The following is a 24,526-nucleotide window of genomic DNA, read 5'->3' as shown; positions in this document are numbered from 1 at the left end:
TTATTCATGACAGACGGAGAGATAGAGATACAGGCAGAGGGAGAAGCAGGCTCCATGCGGGGAGCCCGACACGGGACTCAATCCGGGGTCTCCTGGATCACAGCCCGGGCTGAAGGTGGCAGGCACTAAACCGCTGGGCCTCCGGGGCTGCCCTTTTTTTTTGTTTTGTTTTAAGATTTTTAAAATTTATTTTAGAGAGCGCGTGAGCTGGGAGAGGGACAGAGGGGAAGTGAGAGGCAGAAAATCTCAAGCAGACTCTGAGTGCAGAGCCTGACATGGGGTTTAAACTCATAACCCTGAGATCATGACCAGAGCCAGAATCAGGAGTTGGACACTTAACTGAGCCACTGAGGCACCACAGTTAATACAATTCATAATTTTTATTGATTGATTGTAAATGTAATTCATGACTTTCCTTCCTCTTCCATGTAAGCTTTTTCTCTGTGCATGAGGTTTTAAACTAAAACCAAACCTCCAAACCAGGGAAATCGTAATCTGTAAAGATCAGATGTATAGAAAAGAACTGGTATTCCTAAGGCCTGAGTAATGAATGTGCACAGTTTTATTAAATGAGGCTAAGTACTACATGACAAAACTCTTTGGTCAATAAAACAATTGACATAATTTAGTGAGTAATAAAACTTTCTTTTTCTTTGGAAGTAAGGAGAGGGGAATTCATATCCATGTCACCTAAAAGGAGAAAGGAAACACATCCCAAGATTTTTAGGCAAGAGTTAAAGCAACTTTGAATTAAGAGTATTTGTTTCCCTAACATAATCCATGACAATAAATGCCAAAGGCAGTAAGTGGGTCTTGAACTTCAGTATACATAAACCTCACCTAGATTCCTGGGCCCTACTCCTGGCTGACACGGTCCCTGAACCACACTGAAAAACACTGGTATAGGCAATCTCAGGAAGATAAGAAAAATGCCTCCCAGAGGCCTTAAAAAGAGTATATCATAGTTCCCTTTCCACTTCAATCCTATTCTAGTTTTCCCTTCAGAGATATTGAAGAAAAACAGAAATCCTTCAGTCTAGACACTAGGACATGTTATCCTTTTAAAAATTATTTACACTGCTTTCCTCTGTGGGTGAGAAGTAGAATTAAAGACCTCATGTCAAGAATTTATATAATTCTCAACTATGGGAAAATATTTCATGTCAATATAGAAGAAAAATTCAGGTGTGATAATTTCAACTTCTTCCTCTCCCACACCTTTCTTACAGGAACTTTGCCAGTTAATCGATCTTTGGGCAGAACGATTCTGTGCCTTGGAGGAAAAGTGTGACAATATCCAGAAACCACTTAGTAGCATCCAAGAAAATGCACAACAGTAAGCAGTTTTTAATTCTCTTTAATTTTCTCTGCCTGAAATTATTTCAGAATCTAAGGCTTCAAACAGTACAAATACTATCAACCTAATTTCTCATTTAACATTTTATTATGTTTACTTTCCCATTCTCATTCCCTTTCTCACTTCCCTGCCCCCTCTAATATTTTGTATATAGATATCTTTTCTGAACTAGCTATGCATAGGTTGCAGCCGTAATGCTCACTTTTCTCTAAATACTTCAGTTTGTATTTCCTAAAAATAAGGATACTCTCTTATATTACCATAATACAATTATTTTAAATTAGAAAATTAATATTGGTAACTCCTATTATCTAGTATTACCTAATTCAAGTTTTGCCAGTTGTCTCACTGATACTCTTTATGGGAAAAGAAAAAGATTTTTTTCCTGTTCTAGGATTTAATCTAGGATCACACGCTACATTTGATTGTCATCTCTTGAGTCTTTAATTTGCAGTAGTTTCTTAGTGTTTGTCTTTTATGACCTTTCCTTTTTCAACAGTGTAGAATATTTAGTACAGGGTCCCTTCAGTTTGAGTTGGCCTTCATGATTAATTTTGTAGTTGTCAAGAACACCACAATTGGAATTTCTCTGTAGCTCTTTCTTTTTTTTAAAGATTGATTGATTGATTGATTGATTGATTGATTTAAAGGTTTTATTTATTTATTCATGAGAGACACAGAGAGTGAGAGAGGCAGAGACACAGGCAGACGGATTAGAAGCAGGCTCCATGCAGGAAGCCCAATGCGAGACTCGATCCTGGAAGTACAGGATCATGCCCTGAGCCAAAGGCAGATGCTCAGCTGCTGAGCCACCCAGACATCCCTTCTGTAGCTCCTTTCAAGATACTTTTTTTTTTACTTTTAGTTTGTGAAGTTTTGATTATATTGTGTCATCTTATACATTTCCCTAAAGGAAATCCTGTTTGGATTTGCTCAGCTTCTTGAATCTGTACGCTATGCCTGTCACCAATTGTAGAAATTTTCATCCATCATGTGAACATTATTTCAGTTATTGGATTTTTCAGCTTTATAATTTTCATTTCCTTCTTTTTTTTAATCTCTTCTGTTTCTTTGCTATGGTTTTATTTTTTCCAAAAGTGTTTGAATTGCTCATTGAAACATTTTATATGGCTGCTTTAAAATCCGTGACAGGTTATTCCAATAACCTGAATTATCTCAGTGTTAGCCCCTGTTGTCTTTTCTCATTCAAGTTGTGATTTTCCAGAATGGTTTTGATTGTATCTTGAACATTTTGATTATTGTGTTAGGAGATTCAGAATCCTATTTAAGTGTTCTTTTTTAGCAGGCATTCACTTTTGTTTAGTTTTAATGTGAAGGCCTTGGTCCAGTTTTGCCAGCTTTGGTTCCAAAGACCGTTTTATTTGCAGAGCCCTTGAATTCTGATATGCTTCATTTGGTGCTACCCATATGAGAAAAATTTGTATTCTGCTCTTGATAGATGAAATCTTCTGTACAGGTCAATTAGGTCTAATTGGTTGATAGTGTTATTTGGGTCATTTGTATGCTTACTGAGTTTCTGCTTATTCTATCAATAACTATCAATAACTAAGAGGAGTGTTGAAATCTCCAATTATAATTTTAGATTTCTCTCTTTCTCATCAGTTTTATCAATTTTGCTGCATATATGTGATGCTCTGTTATTAGATGCATACATATTAGATGCATTCACATTTGATATGACCACTTTATCATCATGTAATGTCCCGTTTTATCCCTGGTAATCTTCCTGTGTCCTGAAGTCTCCTTTGTCTGAAACTAATATAAGTACTTAGCTTTCCTTTGATTGCTATTTGCATATAATGTATTTCCATCCCTTTACTTTTGGCCAAGTCTATATTTAAAGTAGATTTCTTACAGGTAACAAGTAATTGGGTCTTGCTTTTTCATCACATTTAACAGTGTATAAATTTTAACTGGTGTGTTTAGACCATTCTCATGTAAAGTATTGGTATAGTTGGATTAAATTGTACCATTTTGCTGTTTTCTCTCTGTTGCATCTTTTTTTTTTTTTTTTTAATTTTTATTTATTTATGATAGTCACAGAGAGAGAGAGAGAGGGAGAGGCAGAGACTCAGGCAGAGGGAGAAGCAGGCTCCATGCACCGGGAGCCCAATGTGGGATTCGATCCCGGGTCTCCAGGATCGCACCCTGGGCCAAAGGCAGGCGCCAAACCGCTGCGCCACCCAGGGATATCCCTCTGTTGCATCTTTTGTGCTTTGTTTCCTTTTATCACGTTCTTAATTTTAGTTGAATGTTTTTCTGTGTTCGTTTTATCTCTTCCATAGATTTCTCATTTATACTTTTTGTTCTTCCTTTTTTTTTTTTTTTTAAAGAGAGAGAGTTTGGGGGTGGAGGGGTGCAGTGGGCAGAAGGAGAGGCAGAGAGAAAATCCTAAGCAGGCCCTGAGATCATCACCTGAGCTGAAATCAAGAGTTAGACACTTAACTGACTGAGCCACTGAGGTGTCCCTTATCATTTACACTTTTTTTTTTTTTAGGTTTTATTTATTTATTCATGACAGAGAGAGAGAGGCAGAGACCCAGGCAGAGGGAGAAGCAGGCTCCATGCAGGGAGCCTGATGCGGGACTCTATCCCAGGTCTCCAGGATCACACCCCAAGCTGAAGGTGGCGCTAAACCGCTGAGCCACCGGGGCTGCCCCGTTTATACTTTTATTTATTTATTTTTTGACTTTTTTTTTTTTTTTTTTTTTTTAATTTATGATAGTCACACAGAGAGAGAGAGAGAGAGAGAGAGGCAGAGACACAGGCAGAGGGAGAAGCAGGCTCCATGCCGGGAGCCTGACGTGGGATTCGATCCTGGGTCTCCAGGATCGCGCCCTGGTCCAAAGGCAGGCACTAAACCGCTGCGCCACCCAGGGATCCCCCGTTTATACTTTTAAATTCTCTTTTCAAGTAGCTTTTTCTGGGATTCATGATATGCATATTTAAATAATGTTAATCCATTTTCAAGTAATTTGCTGTTTCATGTGTGTTAAAAGGACCTTATAACAGTATAGTCCCAATTCCTCCTTCCCATCTCTTATGCATTGTTTTCATATATTTTGCTTTTGCATATGCTATAGAAACCCAGGACATTGTACTCTGATTGCTTTATCTATTTTCTTTTTTAATGTGGCTACTAGAATTATTTTTAAGATTTTTATTTATTCATGAGAGGCACAGAGAGGGAGAAGCAGGGTCCATGCAGGCAGCCCGATGTGGGGCTCGATCCTAGAACTCCAGGATCACGCCCTGAGCCAAAGGCAGACAGACGCTCAACTGATGAGCCACCCAGGCATCCCTAGAATTTTTTTTTTTTTTTTTTTGCTACTAGAAACTTTTTATTTTTTATTTTTTTAAATTAATTAATTTGTTTTTTTTATGATAGGCACACAGTGAGAGAGACAGGCAGAGACACAGGCAGAGGAAGAAGCAGGCTCCATGCACCGGGAGCCTGACGTGGGATTCGATCCCGGGTCTCCAGGATCGCACCCTGGGCCAAAGGCAGGTGCTAAACCGCTGGGCCACCCAGGGATCCCTAGAAACTTTTTAATTACTTACATGGCTCATATTATAGTCTATTGAACAATGCTGTTCTAGAATTCTAGCTATCATCTATTTTACTAACTCCTGTCATTGGTTTTCCAATTCTGTTGTTGATCCTATTCGTTATATCATGCCCCATTCTCAACTCTTCTTTCTAGACTTTAAGTCTAGAAAGTGTTTCCCCACTTCTTTGTCCTAGTGTCTAGACTGAAGGATTTCTGTTTTTTTTTCAATATCTCTGAAGGGAAAACGAGAATAGTATTGAAGTGGAAAGGGAACTATGATATACTCTTTTTAGGCCTCTGGGAGGCATTTTTCCTATCTTCCTGAGATTGCCTATACCAGTGTTTTTCAGTGTGGTCCAGGGACTGTGTCAGCCAGGAGTAGGGCCCAGGAATCTAGGTGAGGTTTATGTATACTGAAGTTCAAGACCCACTTACTGCCTTTGGCATTTATTGTCATGGATTATAGTCACTCGTGAATAAATTTCATCTTCCTACTAGATTATGATTCCTTTTTTTTTTTTTTTTTTAAGATTTTATTTATTTATTCATGAGAGACACAGAGACCTAGGCAGAGAAAGAAGCATGCTTCCTGTGGAGAGCCAGACGCGGAACTCTATCCCAGGACCCTGGGATCATGACCTGAGCCAAAGGCAGATGCTCAACCAATGACCCACCCAGGAGTCCTAGATTGTGATTCCTTGAAGGACTAGATTTGTGTTGATAGTCTCTAAGCTTATCAGTTGAATTTCTTTTCCTTTTTCAATCATTTCTATTTAACCTCTAGTTGAACTTTGGTTTTCAACATACTTCTTCATTTGGTTTTCTCACAGTTGTACCATCTAGTGGTAATAGAGGGTAACTTTCATTCACCAAAATTTAACTCTAAAGTCTTGAGAGGACTTTAGTTTTATATAAGGGTTATATTACAGGGTACTGTGTGTGGTAGGTATATAGTTTGTCACACCCTAATATAATCGTCTTTTAATTATTGGAAAGTTTTATAGTTGACTTTGTTTTATAATATTTATAATTTTTATGATTTATTTAAGGTCACAGGCAAGGCAAACCTGCCTAAGAACAGAAGGATAGACTGATTCTGCACAGTTTAGGGACTAGACTAGAGGCGGTAGGTGATGCCCTTAAAGTAATCTATTCTAGTAGGAGGAATAAAACATATGGACAGATTTTATTTTAGTAACTGTATAGTCATTACTCTTAGAGGTACAAAGTAGAGCATCCTATCTGGAGGAGAGCTGGGAAAGGTTTTATGAGAAAAGAGACATTTCCAAAGGTATTTAATGGCAGATATGATATCAGTCTGCTGTGAAAAGACACTGGCCAAAGCATCCATTCTCAATGTAGAAGATGAATTAAAAACATGGGCCCTGGAGCCTGCCTGGGTTCAAATATGCCATTTTTAAATTGTGTAATCTTGGGCAAGTTATGTATCTTTTGAGTCTAGTTTTCCATTTTAACAGTGTTGTTATCTTTTTCTATAGGAAATCTAAGGATATAATCAGCAAAACAACCTCTTATGGTACACAGTTTTGTGCTGATTGTGATGGCTTATCACAGGAACTCAGACACTTTAACCAAGAGGGTACAAAATTGGTTGAAGAGTCTATGAAACACTGTGATAAACTTAATAGCAACCTTGAAGTAGTATCTCAAGAGACTGAACAGAGATGTGAGGCCCTGAACACAAGCACACTTTCTTTTTCTGAACAATGGGTATCTTGCTTAAATAAAAGGGATGAAGAACTTCAGAACTTATTGGAGGTAATAACTTTGTAATTGGAACCTACTTTGGATAGAATAGTGATAATCAAAAAATTAAATATTCTTAGCTAAGAATTGGTTTCAAAATTGATATTTTAAAATGATGAATGAATTAAATTTTTAACATAATAATTGTATGCTTGTATATGATCTAATTTCACATACATTTCCTAGAGCTTGAAATTATTTAATACTTGTGTCTGATCTGTCCTGTATCTATCCATGGTTTTTTACTTGTTCTTTCAGTTAAGGGCACCCTGTTTTTTGAATATAATTCAAACTTGTTATTGCTTTAAGTATGTAGGGTATTGTCCTGATTGTTCAAAGGATACTTGATAGGTTGTGAGTTTGCTTGATCTTAATACTTGCATAAGCCCTTTGTGGGTTGGTTTTTCTTCCTGTGCTATTAAAGAATTTTACTAATATTCTCAGGAACTAGGTAAAAGCATGTAAGTTAAGAAAAAGAAAAAAAAGAACATAAGTATTTTAAGCCATTTTTACCAAAAGGAACCAGGACTGAGAAGTAACTGATTTCAAGTTTGAAACAGGAAATATACCAGATAAGCCTAGAGATCTTGTCATACCAGAAAGTAAGGGAGCTATTAAAAAGATTAGTGGAGTTGTATCAAAAAGACATAGAAACCCACTTGATGACACTCCTTTGTTTAAAGATGGTATAACTTGAGTATCAAAAAGAATAATTGCAAAAAAAAAAAAAAAAGAATAATTGCTATAATTAAGATACATTAAATATATTAAGTTTAGAATTTATAAAAATTTCATAGGTCTCTTTTGGGTCATGCTAGGGAAGCAGGGTATTATTCTGAAAACTGGCAAATAAAGGGAAATAGTTGAGCATCCATATGTGTGTGTCTTTGCCGAATGAATTTTATCTTGGTTTAGCAGGATAGTGGATGAGTAAAAGAACCCCAGCTAATGCAAAAGAAGTGACAGAATTTGAAAGTCATCATTTTGCAGTCCTAGTGAGATAACCCCTGTGGACATGACTGTCTACACCACTTGAGAAAAACTGATGGAGAATTTTTTTGTTTGTTAATTTTTTTAAGTTTATTATTATTTTTTAGTAGTTTGTATACCCAAAATGGGGCTTAAGCTCATGACCCCAAGATCAAGAGGCTCAATGCTGACTGAGCCAGCCACTCACCCTTTGATGGAGAACTTTATTTTTTTTTTATTTTTTAATTTTTTTTAAGTTTTATTTATGATAGTCACAGAGAGAGAAAGAGAGAGAGAGGCAGAGGGAGAAGCAGGCTCCATGCACCGGGAGCCCGACGTGGGATTCGATCCCGGGTCTCCAGGATCGCACCCTGGGCCAAAGGCAGGCGCCAAACCGCTGCGCCACCCAGGGATCCCATGATGGAGAACTTTATAGTTAATAGAGTGATCACATTCAAACTCAATCATCTTTTTTTCTTTCCTTTTTTTTCTACTAGTATTTTATTTTATTTTATTTTATTTTTTTTTTTAAGATTTTATTTATTTATTCATGAGAGACACAGAGAGAGAGAGAGAGAGAGAGAGAGAGAGAGGCAGAGACACAGGCAGAGGGAGAAGCAGGCTCCATGCAGGGAGCCCGACATGGGACTCGATCCCCGGTCTCCAGGATCACACCCTGGGCTGCAGGCGGCACTAAACCGCTGCGCCACCGGGGCTGCCCATATTTTTTATTTTTTTAAGTAAACTTTACTCCCAACGTGGGGCTAGAATTCACAAACCTGAGATCAAGAGCTGCACGCTGTACTGACTGAGCCAGCCAGGTCCCCCAACTGATTAGTCTTAACATGAGAGATATAACCAGACATTAAGTGCTTTTAGCACCACCTATAAAATACTTTTGCCAAACAATTAAACCTGATTTTAGATCAAGCATTTGGATCTATTTACTTTGTAGAAAATAGAGAGTACAGATGAACATATGGAAATATGGTGTAGAGATACAATTGACCAGATCCATAATTTGAGATTCCCAGCAAAGCAAAAACCTGGTTTTTTCAACAGTAAAAATTCTTTTCAAGGAGAAAAGTGTGAGGAAAGATATACTATATCATAAGAGATTTAAGGCCAGAAGGTCTTAAATCTTAGTTTGCCTGGGATAGTCCTTGTTTACATCTATTGTTTGGAGGTAATTGTTGGCTAAGAATGGTGCTTTTCATTCTGAAAAGTATCCCATTTTGGGTGATAAATTATATAGTCATCTAGGTAAGATATATATCAACCAAATCTATGATAAATTCAAACAAATTGTAAAAACATTTGAGATAATTGGTGAAGTTTGCATACTGACTAGACATTTGGTATAAAGAAATCAAAGTTAAATTATTTATTTATTTTTATTTTTAAAAATATTTTATTTATTTATTTATTCATGAGAGAGAGAGAGGCAGAGACACAAGCAGAGGGAGAGGCAGGCTCCATGCAGGGAGCCCAATGTGGGACTCGATCCTGGGTCTCCAGGATCACACCCTGAGCTGAAGCCTGATGTTCAACCACTTAACCCAAAGTTAAATTTTTTAGATGTGAGAGTAGTCTTAAGCTCTTACTCTTAGTGATGTATGCTGAAATAAATGGAATGATACAGCATTTGCTTTAAAATAATTCTAAGGAAAAAAAATTCTATGGGAGGAGGAGTAGTGATTAATCTTGTTTGATCTATACCCCATTGACGTTGAGAATGGATAGTCAATTCAAGGGGATTAATTATACTATTCTATTTTGGCTTGTGTTTTTAAAACTTTACTATGGAAAATTTCAAGAAACAGGGAAATAATATATTGAATAAAACACTGACAACTTTGATTTTAATGATGAAAGCTCATTTGTATCATTTACAGGTTGTAAACCAAGATTGTGAGGCTTCAAGTTCAGAGATTACTGAAAAATTAACTGAACATAAAGCAGCTAATGAGAACCAGCGTAACATTATTTTTGGTCAGATAACTACTGATGAAGAAAAATTAATGGCACAAAGTCTAGAACTTAATGAAACCATAAAAATTGGTTTAACTAAGCTTAATTGCTTTCTACAACAGGATCTGAAACTGGATATCCCAACAGGTACTTTAAAGTCAAAAGAGAACTCTTTAAATTTTTGAAGTTGAAGTCAACCTTCTACTGTGGCAGATTTTCAGAAAAACCAGGTCCTGTCATTTTCTGGTAGGAATTTATCAAGATTAGATGTCATGATATAGGTGATATGTACTTGTAGAAATTTGGGCATTGCCATCAAATAAATTTTACAAACATTTAGGGAACTGGCTTTGTTAAGAGAAGATTTTTATTTATTTATGTTTACTTTTAATAATTTATTATTATTATTTTTAGAGATTTTATTTATTTGAGAGAAAAAGAGCATGAGTCGGAGAGGGGCAGAGGGAGAAGCAGACTCCCTGCTGATCAGGGAACCCAATGTGGGGCTTGATCCCAGAGCTCTGGGATCATGACCTGAGCCAAAGGCAAATGCTTAACCACTTTTAAAAGCTTTAAAAAAAAAAAAAAAAAAAAAAAGTGTATATACATATATATCAATTATAAAGGAGATGATGCTAAAGAATGTTAGTTTTTTTTTTTTTTTTCCCACAAGAGTCTGGTAATATTTACACTTTTCAATGAAGTAAGGGATATAAATGTTAAGCGAAAAACAAGTGCTTGTGTAAAATATGAGAGCACGATTTCATTATAAAGAAATGTAATTGAGGGGCATCTGGATGTCTCAGTTGGTTAAGCGTCTGTCTTCAGCTCAGGTCATGGTCGCAGGGTCCTGGTATCGAGCCTCATCAGAGTCCCTGCTCAGCAGGGAGTCTGCTTCTCCCTCTCCCTTTGTTCCTCCCCCTGCTTATATGCTTATTCTCTCTCTTTCTTTCTCTCTCTCTCTCAAATAAATATAATCTTTAAAAAAGAAAGAAATGTAAATGGTTAATATTTAGCTGCCACCAAATTTACAGTGAAATGATTTTCCTATCAAAATGATCTCGTTGGGAAAACTAGACTCTTTTCCCAGTAATGCTGCCATTTCTCAGAACACTCTGATTCCTTTTAGAACCTACAATACATCTTTTGTACATCCATAGAGATGGATAATTTCATGTTTGGGGGTAGGTTGAATCTTGAAAATAGCTGAATCTATCTAAGGTCATTTGTCAAGTTAGGAAATAGTAATTGTAAGCAATATATGCCTGACAGGTAACAAGATTGATACCCATGTGTGGCAATGGTTATGTCTTTGGTAGACAGACTCACTGAGAAGTATATATTCTAGCATAAAAAAAAATCTTGTTTCTGTCCCACCCTTCAATTTTTTACCATTTATTTAATGTCCACTAAAGGTATGACACCACAAAGGAAAAATTACTTATACCCATCAACACTGGTGAGAACCGAACCACGTGAACAGCTTCTGGACCAGTTGAAAAGGAAACAGCCTGAACTGTTAATGATGTTAAAGTGTTCAGAAAATAACAAAGAAGAGATCAGTCAGGTAAAATTTAAAGCATCATTTTAAAACTCACATAAACTCCTATGTCATCGATTTCATTCTATGAAGAACTTCATTCTTTGTCCTTTGATCCTATCCTGCCTCACTAATGGTAGTTGTCTGACCCTTAAGCTTATTTCTTTTAATCTGGCCATTTTTTTATTATTAAGGTAATAATAATAATAATAACAACCAGTATTTATGTTGTACTTATTATGTACAAGAACCTATTCTAAGCATTTTACATATATAATTACTCAGTTAATACTCTCAGTAGCCCTATGGAGTGGATACTAGTACTATCCCCATTTTATAGGTGAGGAAACTAAGAATTACTTTGTCCCAAGTCACAGGATGGAGTTGGAACTAGAACCAAGAAGAGTTCTCCACAATCTGTGCTCTTAACTGTAGTGATTATAGACAAGTTGGGAAGTAGAAAATAACTGTAATCCCATTATTCTGAGATTACTACTTTTAACATTTTACTATAGATACTTCTCTATGAGAAAAGATATTTGGGATTATTTTCATTATTTTTTTTTTAATTAAAAAAATTTTGGGGGGATCCCTGGGTGGTGCAGTGGTTTAGTGCTTGCCTTTGGCCCGGGGCGCGATCCTGGAGACCCGGGATCGAGTCCCACGTTGGGCTCCCGGTGCATGGAGCCTGCTTCTCCCTCTGCCTGTGTCTCTGCCTCTCTCTCTGTGTGTGTGACTATCATAAATAAATAAAAATTTAAAAAAAATTTTTTTTTAATTTAAGTAGTTAACTTTTTAATTTAAGTAATTTTTTAAATTTATTTTTATTTTTATTTTTTTATTTTTTTTTTACTTTAAGTAATCTCTGCACCCAACATAGGGCTCGGACTTATGTCCCCAAGATCAAGAGTCCCATACTCTTCCAACTGAGCCAGTAGCCAACCAGGCACCCCTCCCTCATTATCTTTTAGACTTTTTTTTTTTTTTAAGATTTTATTTATTTATTCATGAGAGACACAGAGAGAGAGAGAGAGAGGCAGAGACACAGGCAGAGGGAGAAGCAGGCTCCATGCAGGGAACCCGATGTGGGACTCGATTCCAATTCCAGGTCTCCAGAATCACGCCCGGGGCTAAAGGCAGTGCTAAACCACTGAGCCACCTGGGCTGCCCTCTTTTAGACTTTCTACTAATTTTATTGAGGTTTAATTTTTATACAGTGGACATTGTATAATTTTCAAAGAAGAAAGCTGCACTTACTTTTGTGAAGATTTCTAAATTCTTGGACTTAATCACACATCTGCCTTCTTATTTTAGGACTTGGATGAAGAAAAGTCTGTTCTAGGACACTCTATTGAAGAACCTGTAAGTCAGGAGTCATCTAAAGATGCTAGTGTGGATTGTTCATCAAGTGGTGGGATTCCGTTTTTCCAGGTATGTGATTATATCCTGTCACATAACCCTTCTACATCTGATGTAAATCAGTCATTGGCTATTCAGTGTGAAGGCATTACTCTGGTAGGTACAACAGCAAGATATTTTGTCATTCCTTTGGGATGGCTTGTTAATTTTTCTGATTTAAATTATTTACACAAATATGATAATTGACCAGGGGTTTTCTTTAGGAAAATTAAATGCAAAGTTTGAGTTAATCTCCATCCTCAGCACTCCTCAGCTATTACACTTAATCTCTTTCTACTTCCTCCATACTCAGAATGGATATTGAGAGCAGTCATTTCTCTCTTCCCTTTACCTTTTACATGGAAGTCCTGGAGTTTGTGTCTCCCATACTCAGACTTTGAAAGCTAAGAAGTTTAAAAGACAGAGACTGAAGGTCTCTCAGGTTATATTAATTTCTCCTACCGTAGAGGCTTTTCTCTTGTTAAGAATTCCCCCATGTTTCCTGATCTCACTTCCCTTGATCTTGTGCAGTTAAATCCTGTGATCTTTCCTAACCCTTTTTCAACACTGTTGGCAGCATGGCACTATAAACTGCCCAGCATTTTTCCCTTTATTTTGAATACATGAGCCTAAATATAGTCTGTGATGGAAGGATTTTCTCACATGAGACATTGATATCTACATTTTACAGTTGAAGGGCTGCTTCTGATAAGCCTATGTTTTTTTTTTTTGTTTTTTTGTTTTTTTTTTTAAATTTTTTTATTTATTTATGATAGTCACAGAGAGAGAGAGGGAGGCAGAGACACAGGCAGAGGGAGAAGCAGGCTCCATGCACCGGGAGCCTGATGTGGGATTCGATCCCGGGTCTCCAGGATCGCGCCCTGGGCCAAAGGCAGGCGCCAAACCGCTGCGCCACCCAGGGATCCCTAAGCCTATGTTTTTATATCTCTTAGACTTTCAGGTCTTCCCAGCAAGGCCTAAAGATCCTCCATCCATGATTTAAGCTGTTAAAACTTCTAGCTTAATTTCTGTTAAATTCCTCTCTCTTTGTCTCAAGATAATTTTATCCCCAAATCATCCCTGCCTTTTGCTTTATTCTTTACTACTAGAGAACTCTAAATATATTTCCATTTTTCAATCCTCTCTTCTATCTTTAAAGTTAAGGAAAGAAGGAAAGTTAAGAAAAGAGAACCTTAGTTACTACTGAATCCCCGGTTGGAAATCCTTTCATTATTACTGTTTATGGCATTTTGAAGACTAGACTTAGTGGTTGATCTATGGCAGGGAAGGCCCTACAGTATCAAAAAAGACTTGGGATTGGATTTTACACCTTCCGCTGAAGTCTGAAAATTTTTTTTTCCCTGCTAGCAGTCTCATGGAGAAATTTTCTGGGTTTGAAATTCTGGAGGTGGTTTATGATTTGTCTTATCATAGATGACTGGATTCTGCAATGAATGTCATTAGTCTCTTAAAGCCTTCTATGGGCAAGTATGAGAATTCTAGTGAAAAATAATTCCTAAGTGAGAAATATGAAGTAAGTTTTAAAAGAAAAGGTAAAAGACAGTTAAAATGTCTTGAGGTAGCCATCAGATTCTCTGCTTAAGATAGAATTCCTTTTTTTTTTTTTTGCATGATATCAAATCTTTGTTTTCCTAGAGCAGGATTTCTTAATAGCAGCACTATTGACTGTTTGAGCTGAAAAATCCTTTGTTGTGGTGGACTAACTTGTATGTTTAACAGCATCCGTGGCTTCTATCCACTAGAAGCCAGTAGCAGTTCCTAGTTTTAACAAACAAAAATGTCTCCAGATACTACCAAATATACTCTAGGGGAGGTAAAATTGCTCTCTGTTGAGAACTACTTCCCTACAGTAAAATCCATAATTTTGCCTTGAAAAATCATGCATAAAGTTAATATTTCATTCACTTCACTCCTTCCATTGATGGTTAGTTGAAGAAGGCATTCATTTCTACTTGACATACAAATTGTTGGCTCCAATTTGTGCTGAGCCTTTTCCACACTTAATTTCTTGCTGATAACTCAGAGAACTTTGAAAATAGAGTATAGCTAATATGTATCAAATGTTACTTTATATTGATTTAATTTCTCCCTTGATGTCCACAGCATAAAAAGTCACATGGAAAAGACAAAGAAAACAGAGGCATTAATTCAGTGGAGAGGCCTAAAGTGGAAGAAACTACAGAGCATTCTGTTACAAGGAGCAGATTACCTCTACGAGCCTAGATAAATCTTTAGTTAACTTGAGGATCGGTAATTCTATTTTTAAGAAAAATGAAAAATAAACCTAGAACTCCAGAACTTGAGCCTTATGTATAGACAAAAAACAAATGGAAAATATCAAGGCAATACTGTATATTTAGTTGAATTTAAAATGTCTACTGCTCATTTTTCTATCATCCCTGTAGTACACTGTGTATTAAGTTGGGTTTTATTTGGGATTTACATTGAGTAAATATGTATTTTTAGCTTTCGACATAAAATAGCCCTTTCCTAACAAATGAAAAATATTTTTCTTATATATCACTAGGCAGCACATATAGAGAAGTTGCACTGTTTTCTAGGCTTTAACTTACATAGGTAAATATTGCCAACTCAGTCTTGGGAAGGCACATCTCTTACTTTTCTTGCTGTAATTGAATTATGTCTAATATCGGCTTACTTCCTTCCCTAGACTTTTCCATTCTGCATTCTTAGCTTGCTTTCTCCTTTTTCATTTGTGTCCAAACCATTTGTAGAGCTACAAAATGGTATCTATTCATATTATAAGGTATCCTGAATTTTACCTAGAAGTCTTGAACACTTTCTGTGGTGCTATTAAGATTACTGTCAACAATAAACAAATTCTAGAAGTATTCCTTCCTTCAATATTTTTAGTTTGTTTCTCCCTAGATGAAAAGCATTCTTTATGAGGCCTAACACATTAGCCCCCACAGAGTTCATAAAAAGCCAGCTTCTCTAGAATGTAGATTACTCTTATGGGAGAACTACCATAAGATCTCTGATTAATGGCTGTGTGGCCTATATCTTGTGCAGAAGGTCTCAGTGATTTAAGGGCTTTTTGAAACTATTAATTATGACTATAATTTATATCCTTTTGCTTGCTTACTTGAAACTTTTTGTACTTTGTATATAATAAAATATGTATATGTATGTTTTTCCTTAGTGAAATCTTAACCCTTAGAAAGGTCCTAACAGTTTTTATCTAGCAGCCAAATTTCTGGAAGCTGGATTTTTCAGCATGAAGAACAAGCACACTTAGAAGGAATATAGGCAAAGAAAAAATTTTGTGCCTACATCAAGTTAAGTGTATAAATTTTAGAGAGATTTGACTGTGATAGCTAAGTAAAGCCAAACCCAATTGGAGAATTAGAAAATGGCTACTTCAAGGAACTAAATTTACCTTGCAAAAGTATTAATTACCTTAATGAAAATAATGCTGCAATTTCCCTGCAAAATCAGATGTCAACATAAGCTATGGATAATATCTAATAAACTGCCCTCAGGAAATCCATTAATAAATTTGGTTTCTTTTTTTCTTTTTAAAGATTTTATTTATGTATTCATGAGAGGCAGAAACATAGGCAGAGGGAGAAGGCAGGGAGCTTGCTGCAGGACTCGATCCCAGGACTTGGATCATGATCTGAGCCAAAGGGAGAAGCTAAACCACTGAGCTACTCAGTTGTCCCAATAAATTTGGTTTCTGCATTAACTTGCTTGCCCTATTATTTATTTGGCAATGGATCTGTTTATAGAGTTCCAGCAAGTTGTTCTAAAATTCCTAAAATACACTTCCACACAGATAATCACCCAAGATGAAGGACCTTGATAATCCTAGGCTCTTTCAATTGCATTCTAAGGGGCTATACCCTAAGGTAAGTATAAGATTGATGAGAAACAGATGGGTCTTCACAGGGCCTGATGTCCAGCTGTAAGTCATCTGTTTCCTGACATTAAAGGCACCTAGGAATGCTAATACAACTGACAGACAAAAATAAATCACTGGAGAATTTTAAAAAATTTTATTTTAAATAGGCTCCACACCCAACATGGGGCTCAAACTCACAACCCCAAGATGAAGAGTCACATACTCCACTGTTGAGCCAGCGAGGTGCCCCAAATCACTAGAGAATTTTAACATCCCAAGCCTTAAGTTAGTTCAACAATTTTTCATATACAATATTAAGCACTTTAAAAATAACCATCAGCAAAAATGGAATAGGTAGCTTCAAGGACTTATTCTTCCTACAGCAAAAATGTTCAGAAACAACTTGGTCAGAACCAGGTTTTGGGGTTTTTTTTTTTTTTTTTTTTTTTTAAGATTTTATTTATTCATGAGAGACACACAGAGGCAGAGATGTAGGCAGAGGGAGAAGCAGGATCCATGCAGGGAACCTGACACGGGACTCAATCCTGGGACCATGGGATCATGCCCTGAGCCAAAGGCAGATGCTCAACCATTGAACCATTGAGCCACCCAGGCATCCCAGAACCAGGTTTATAGCAACCAAGCAAATACTCAAGTCAAGAGAAGGCAAACTAAAAACTAGGTGTTTTACTTGCTCTTGCTCCATTACCCCTCCCCGGCTCCACAGTGGTCTTGAAGACAGCAACCCATATTCTCCGAGCAGGCAAACTCTGCCCACTGGTCCTGAGGGAGCAGAGGATCTCTTAATCTCAAAAAACTTTTCTGTCTGGGGCATTCTGAAGGGCTGACAAGGCACTTGCCTTTGTTTCATCTAATTCGCACCTCTGTAGAAAAGTGGCAGGCATTTCTCAAAAATATGATAAGGCAGATGAACAACCTGCTGCTACCTGCAGCAAAAGATAACAGTTGAGGTAACAATAGAGGAGTGTCTAAAGCCTGAGGGGAAAAAGACAATCGTTTAGGGAAATGAGGTCATTCAAAGACCATGTATATTGGGGAATTGAGAAAGCCACTCATGTCCAGGTCAATTCATATAGTTAGAGAGGACCCTAAGCTTTCACTGCTGTCTGATCTCTAGATTCAGCACAGCAGAAAGTGAGAGCTAAGGCAGATTTTAAATAGCCTAGCTAAGTACTGAAGGTGTGCTCCAACAGTCTGCAAAGACTGAGAGGATGTTTTCTTTTCTTTCTTAACTTACTGTTTTATTTTTTGGTTGTTGGCATTCAAGGAAATCTGTCAGCCTACTAGCTGAATGCAAAGCAAAAAGACTTCAGGAACTATGTAAGTCAAAGAATTGAGACAAAAATAGTTGAGAAAAACCATGAGAGCCTATAGCAAGCAACAAAAACAAACCCCAAGGCATGAAGAATCTGATTTCCAGAATATCACATAATGCTAAGAGCATTTTAAGATTTTATTTATTTGAGAAAGAGCATGTGTGGACGCAAGCAGGGGAGAGGCAGAAGAAGAGGGAAAGAATCTCAAGCAGACTCATCACTGAGCATGGGCCTGATGCTAGGCTTGATCCCATGACCCTGAGATCAAGACGAGCTGAAATCAAGAGTTGGACACTGAGCCACCCAGGTGCCCCAATATTAAAAAAACTAAAGTTTGCAAAGAAACAAAGTATGGGCCATTTACAGAAGAAATTGACACAAACCGTCCCTTATGAAGTACAAGCATTGGACTTTAAATGAACCGTCTCAAATATGCTCATAGAACTAAAGGAATTCAGGAGGACAATGTCTTAACAAATAGAGAATATCACTACAGAAACTAAAAAAGAGCCATATATATTTTGAACTGAAAAGTATCAAAACTGAAATGAAAACATACGCACACACACAAAACACTAGAAAGTTTCAATAGTAGATGTGAGCAGGCAGTAGAAAGAACCAGTGAACTTGAAGCTAGATCATTGAATCTGTCTAATCCAAATTTAAGAAAGAAGAATGAAGGAAAATAAAAAGTTTAAGAGACCTGTGGAGCACAAATCATGCAAACATTCACAAAATGAGAGTACCAGAAAAGAGAAATGGGCAGAAAGAATACTTGAAGAAATAATAGCTGAAAACTTCTCAAATTCATTATAACACTTGAATCTTTACATCCAAGAAGCTCAACAAATCCAAACAGGAGAAACTCGAAAGAGATCCACAACAATTATATATTATATACACATTATATATTCAAACTGTCAAAAAAGCTGAAGACAGAATCGTGAAAGCATGAGAGTGTAGCTTTCAAGGAAATGCGCATCAAAACCATAGTGAAGTACCAGTTCACATCCACAAGGATAGCTATAGTAAAAACAGAAAAGAATGAGTACTGGTGAAGATGTTGTCATTCACTCTCAAGTAAGTCTTAAAAAAAAAAAGCCATCTTTAAAAAAAATCATTCACTCAAAAAATAGGTACACAAATGTTCATAGCACTATCACAATAGCCAAATAGTATAAACATCCACCAACATATGAATGCATAAACAAACTGTATATGCATACAATGGATTATTACCTGGCTGCAGAAATGAAGTACTGATACATGCTACTGTGTGGGTGGAGTAATAAGTGAAAGAAGTCAGATGCAGAAGTTCACATATTATATGATTCCTTTTATACAAAGTATCCAGAATAGATAAATTCATAGATTTGTGATTGCCAAGGTTGGTTGAGAGGGAAAAGAGGAGTGACTTGCTTAATAAGTATGCAGTTTTCTTTTAAGATACTGGGAATATATTGGAACTAGATAGATGTGATAGTTGTGAATATTAATATAATATATAATATTGTGAATATATTAAATGCTACTGGGTTATGTACTTTATTTTTAAATTGAGTTCTAACTGACATAACAGTTTCAGGTATACAACATAATTATTCATTGAGAAATGATGAGTAAACCTTAAAATGATTTATGTTTTGTGATTTTTGACATAAATATCCATTCAAAACAGGGCCCTATTTATTAAAGAAGAGGTAATTAAATCCTAGTGGCATTGATTGTAGGGAGAATTAATTAGCAGATAGGAAAAGAGTTCTTAAACGAATGCTACAGTTTAAAAATGTGAAGGGGGGGGATCCCTGGGTGGCGCAGCGGTTTAGCACCTGCCTTTGGCCCAGGGCGCGATCCTGGAGACCCGGGATTGAATCCCACGTCGGGCTCCCGGTGCATGGAGCCTGCTTCTCCCTCTGCCTGTGTCGCTGCCTCTCTCTCTCTCTCTCTCTCTGTGACTATCATAAATAAATAAAAATTAAAAAAAAAATAAAAAAATGTGAAGGGGTTCTTAGGTGGCTCAGTCAGTTTAAGCATCCAACTCAGGATCATGAGATTGAGCCCCGTGTCAGGCTCTATGCTGGGCATGGAGCCTGCTTAAGATTCTCTCTCTTGGGATTCCTGGATGGCTCAGCGGTTTAGTGCCTGCCTTCAGCCCAGGGCGTGATCTTGGAGTCCCGGGATTGAGTCCCACATCAGGCTCCCTGCATGGAGCCTGCTTCCCCTGTGTCTCTGCCTCTCTCTCTCTGTCTCTCATGAATAAGTAAATAAAATATTTAAAAATATATATATTCTCTCTCTCCCTCTACCCATATCCCACCCCTGCCCACATTCTCTCTCTCTCTCTCTCCCCCCCCACCCCCGGCTCTCTAAAAAAGTAATAAATAAAAATGTGTACATTGTGTAGTCATAAACACAGCTGTTTAATACTCCTTTGAAAAATAACAGTGTACAAGGATATAGACCTGGGCCAAAAAGAAAAAGATAATGAAAACAAATCACAGAAATTTCAGCAAAGAGAGTTGCAAAACAAGATCTTTTGAAATCAGACATTAAAGAATTTAAAGACATGAAATACTGCAGATAACTGGAAATTATAAAAAGATGGAAATTCTAGGACTGAAAAATACAACAAATTATAAACAGAGTGGGCTTAGTTACTGAATATAGTTAAAGGGATTTTTACAAAGTGGATGATAGGGTAGAAGAAAATAATACACTGAAGCATAACAAGACACAAGAATAGGAAACAAACGATATGGTGAAAAGGTCTAACATACATGTAATTAGAGCCTCCGAAGGAAAAAGAGAGAATGACAAGCTCTGTTAATCTCAATCAGCAGGATGAATATAATGTCACACCCAGGTACACCATAGTTAAACTGCTAAAAGCCAATAAGAAAGAAAAAACCTTAAAAGTTAAGACATTACTTTCATACGAAAAACAATTAGGGCGACAGCTGACTTCGCAATAGAAAGAAAGGAAGCAGACAACGGAATGATAGCTTCAAACTAATGAAGGTAAAGTCAGCAGGAATAGTGGAGTAAGGTCCTCCATAAAAGCAAGGAGACACAAAATTTGTCAAGATAAAATTTTTCAGAATTCTCATAATTAACCAAAGCCTTGGAATAATCCAAGAAACATTTATATATTTGTTAAAGATTGTATTTTGGTTAGAATAATTAATTCTGTGGTATTTTAAATTGACCTATTCTCATCACTCTCCCCAGCGCCTTGTTAGCCTTGAAAACCAACAGTCCCACAATCACAGAGAAAACCAGTAGCCTAGTAGCCAATGCCTGGGGTCAATCAGGTTTGGAGCTCCCTGAAAACACCATTCTTAGATAACTGTCATTATTTGACCTATCTGGAAATTCTCTGGAAATGCTGCATTCAAAGGCCAGTCTTTCTTTGAACTGACTCAGACCTTGCTCAGTGTGAACAGCCTTTTTCTGGGGGTATTTGTTGAAACTAAGCCACAGCCATGGTTTGAATTGCACCTGCCTAATTAGTGATCTTCCACCTTAAGAGAGTTGAAAAAGAAGGGTGCCCCGTGGCTCAGTTGTTTGAGCCTCTGACTTTGGCTCAGGTCATGATCTTGCAGTCTGGTTTTGAGTCCCAAGTTGGGCTCCCCACTTGGCCAGGAGTTGGCTTGTCCTTCTCCCTCTGCCTCTGTCCCTCCTCTCGTTCATGCTCTCGTCTCTTTCTCAAATAAAAAAAAAAATCTTAAAAAAAAAGTTGAAAAAGAAGTGCAAGCTAAACCCAAAACAAACAAGGAAGGAAATAATAAAGATTAGAGTGGAGATAAGTGAAATAAAAAACAATAGAGAAAATAACTGTTGTTATCAAATTCTATACCTAATAAAAATATTTTTTTTAGGAATGATGCTGCATTAAAGGCATCTTATGTGTCTAAAAAAAATGAAGATTGATTTTTGTCACCACCAAACTGGCACTAAAGGAAATATTATTATTATTATTATTTTAAAGATTTATTTATTCATTCAGAGAGAGCGAAGAGAGAGGCACAGACACAGGCGGAGGGAGAAGCAGGCTCCACGCAGGAAGCCCAATGCTGGACTTGATCCCGGGTCTCCAGGATCACACCCCTGGCTGCAGGCGGCGCTAAACCGCTGCGCCACCGGGGCTGCCCTAAAGGAAATATTAAAGGGTATTCTTTACGCAAAGAGAAAGTGATACCAAGTGGCATCTCAGAGATATAGCAAAGAATACAGAGGAATGGAAAATATAAAAACATTGGAAAAGGTAAATAATCACTGTGAAACAATAACTGTTTTGTAGGGCATAAATATAAAGTTCTCAAGAATAGCACATGAGATGGAAGAAGGGTAAGAGGCATTAAGGGGCTCTTTAAAAAAAAAAAAGATTTTATTTATTTATATGAGAAAGAGAGCATGAATAGGGGGAGGACGGGCAGAGGGTGAAGCAGATTCTCCACTGAGCACAGAGCCAGCCCAGGCTCCATCGCAGAACTCCCGTGATCATGACCTGAGCCAAAGTCAGATGCTTAACGGACTAAGCCATCCAAGCGCTCCTTGTTAAAGGGCTCTAAGATCCTTTTATTGTAAAGGTTCCAATTGATATCAGACTTTGATGAGTAAAGTGTAAGTAAAATATTAAACTTGCAAAGAATATATTCTTTTATCACGGAATGGATTGTTCTATAAATGTCAGTTAGGTCAAGTTGGTTGATAAGGTTGTCAGGTCTTCTCTCATCTTACTGACTTTTCTGTCTAGTTCTATTAATTAAAATGTTGAAGTCCCTATAAGTGTAAATGTGTTTATTTGTTCTTTCAGTTTCTAGTACCTCCATTGTAAGGTACATACATATTTAGAATTGTTATACTTCTTGGTAAATTGAACCCTTTATCAGTATATAGTGTTCTTCTTTATCTTTGGTGGTATTTCTTATTCTAAAGTCAACTTTTATATTAATGTAGATGCTCTGGCCATCTTTTTTGAATTTAATTTAATTTTTTTAAAGAGAAGAGTGCACATAGGAAGGGAGGGGCAGAGGGAGAGGGAGAGAGAGAAAGAATGTAAAGTGGGTTTCATGCCAGTGTGGAGCCCAACTGGAGGCTTGATCTCACGACCCTGAGATCATGACCTAATATGAAACCAAGAGTCTGATGCTCAGTTGCCTTGAGCCACCCATCCAGCCATCTTTTGATTAGTAGATCAATGCATGGTAGGTAGATCATTTTACTTTAAATTATCTACGTCTTTTCTATTTGAAGTCACTTTTTGGTAAATAGATCATAATTGTTTTTTTGTCTAACAATGACAATCTTTTAATTAGCTTATTTAGACTTTACATTTAATATTGGTCTTAAATATATAGTCTTCTAATTGTTTTGTTTCCTCCATTCTTTGTTCCTTTCTCCTTTTTCTGCCTCCTTTAGAATTAATTGAATATTGTTATGAATCCATTTTATTGCCATTAAAAATTTTGTTTAGTCATTGCCCAAGGCTTGCAATATACATTGTGAATTAATCATAGATTATCTTCAAAAAAATTATACTGATGCTTGTATAGTTTAAGAACCAAACACACTTCTAATCATTTCTCATCTTTTCTGTGGTTGCTGTCATTTTATTTTTATATTTGCAATAAAATCACAATACATTGCTGTATTTTTTATGATAGTGATCTTTAAGAGGTATCAGAAATAAGAGAGTGTCTTATTTATTCTCATTTTAACCACTTCAGAGATCATTTCTTTGTTTACAATGCCAGATTCTCGATATGTTCTTGCTTAAGGAAATTCCTTTAACATTTCTTATAGTGCAGGACTGCTGGTGAAGAATTTTGTTTTCTTTTTTTTAATGTTTACTGATTCTTTTTTTTTTTCTTCAAGATTTTATTTATTCATGAAAGACACAGAGAGAAAGAAAGAGGCAGAGACACAGGCAGAGGGAAAGGCAGGTTCATGCACAGAGCCCGATGTGGGACTCGATTCCAGGTCTCTAGGATCACACCCTGGGCTGAAGGCGGCGCTAAACCGCGAGCCTCCCAGGCATCCCAGTTTTTGTTTTCTAAATAATTCTCTAGTTTGTCTTCATTTTTGAAAGATGTTTCATTGAGTGTAGAATTCTGGTTTGACAGTTATTTTCTTTCTTTTTTGTTTCAAGTTTTTACTTAAATTCTAGTTCATTAAAATACAGTGTAATATTAGTTTCAGGAATAGAATTATTGATTCATCACTTACGTACAACAGCCAGTGCTCATCACAAGTGCACACCTTAATTCCCATCACCCATGTAGCCCTTCCCCCCCTGCCCACCACCCTTCCAGCAACCCTCAGTTTGTTCTCTATCATTAGACCATTATTTTCTTTCAGCACTTTAAAGATGTCACTTGTTGCCTTCTGGTTTGCAGTTTCTAACAAGAAGGCTGTTATGTAATTTCAATCCTTGCTATTCTGCATATAATGTCTTTTCTCAACTTATCAAACTTAATACCCAAAAAACAAATAATCCAATCAAGAAATAAGAAGACATGAACAGACATTTCTCCAGAGAAGACACACAAATGGCCAAGAAACACATAAAAAAATGTTCAACATCACTCAACATCAGGGAAATACAAATCAAAACCACAATAAGACCACCTCACACTGGTCAGAATGGCTAAAATTATCCAGCCAGCAAACGACATGTGTTGGCAAAGATGCAGAGAAAGGGGAACCCTCCTACATTGTTGGTGGGAA

At 36.9% G+C, this 24,526-nt stretch overlaps 1 protein-coding gene across 3 annotated transcripts in view; it reads left to right on the top strand.

Moving 5' to 3' along the window:
* Positions 1 to 16,304, top strand: part of KIF11 (kinesin family member 11) — a 51,572-nt gene extending 35,268 nt beyond the window's left edge. For all 3 annotated transcript variants that reach the window (XM_072806104.1, XM_072806103.1, XM_072806105.1), the window contains exons 17-22: positions 1,230 to 1,336; positions 6,429 to 6,708; positions 9,561 to 9,783; positions 11,052 to 11,203; positions 12,491 to 12,607; positions 14,699 to 16,304. In XM_072806104.1, the coding sequence (XP_072662205.1) occupies positions 1,230 to 1,336; positions 6,429 to 6,708; positions 9,561 to 9,783; positions 11,052 to 11,203; positions 12,491 to 12,607; positions 14,699 to 14,818 (999 nt within the window). In that variant the 3' untranslated portion in view covers positions 14,819 to 16,304. The remainder of the gene's footprint in view (positions 1 to 1,229; positions 1,337 to 6,428; positions 6,709 to 9,560; positions 9,784 to 11,051; positions 11,204 to 12,490; positions 12,608 to 14,698) is intronic.
* Positions 16,305 to 24,526: the final 8,222 nt, after the last annotated feature.

Source organism: Canis lupus, chromosome 29 (assembly GCF_048164855.1).
Source record: "Canis lupus baileyi chromosome 29, mCanLup2.hap1, whole genome shotgun sequence".
Classification (NCBI taxonomy): domain Eukaryota; kingdom Metazoa; phylum Chordata; class Mammalia; order Carnivora; family Canidae; genus Canis; species Canis lupus.
The sequence above is the reverse complement of the archived record's forward strand: the minus strand, read 5'-3'. Positions and strand labels throughout refer to the sequence as shown.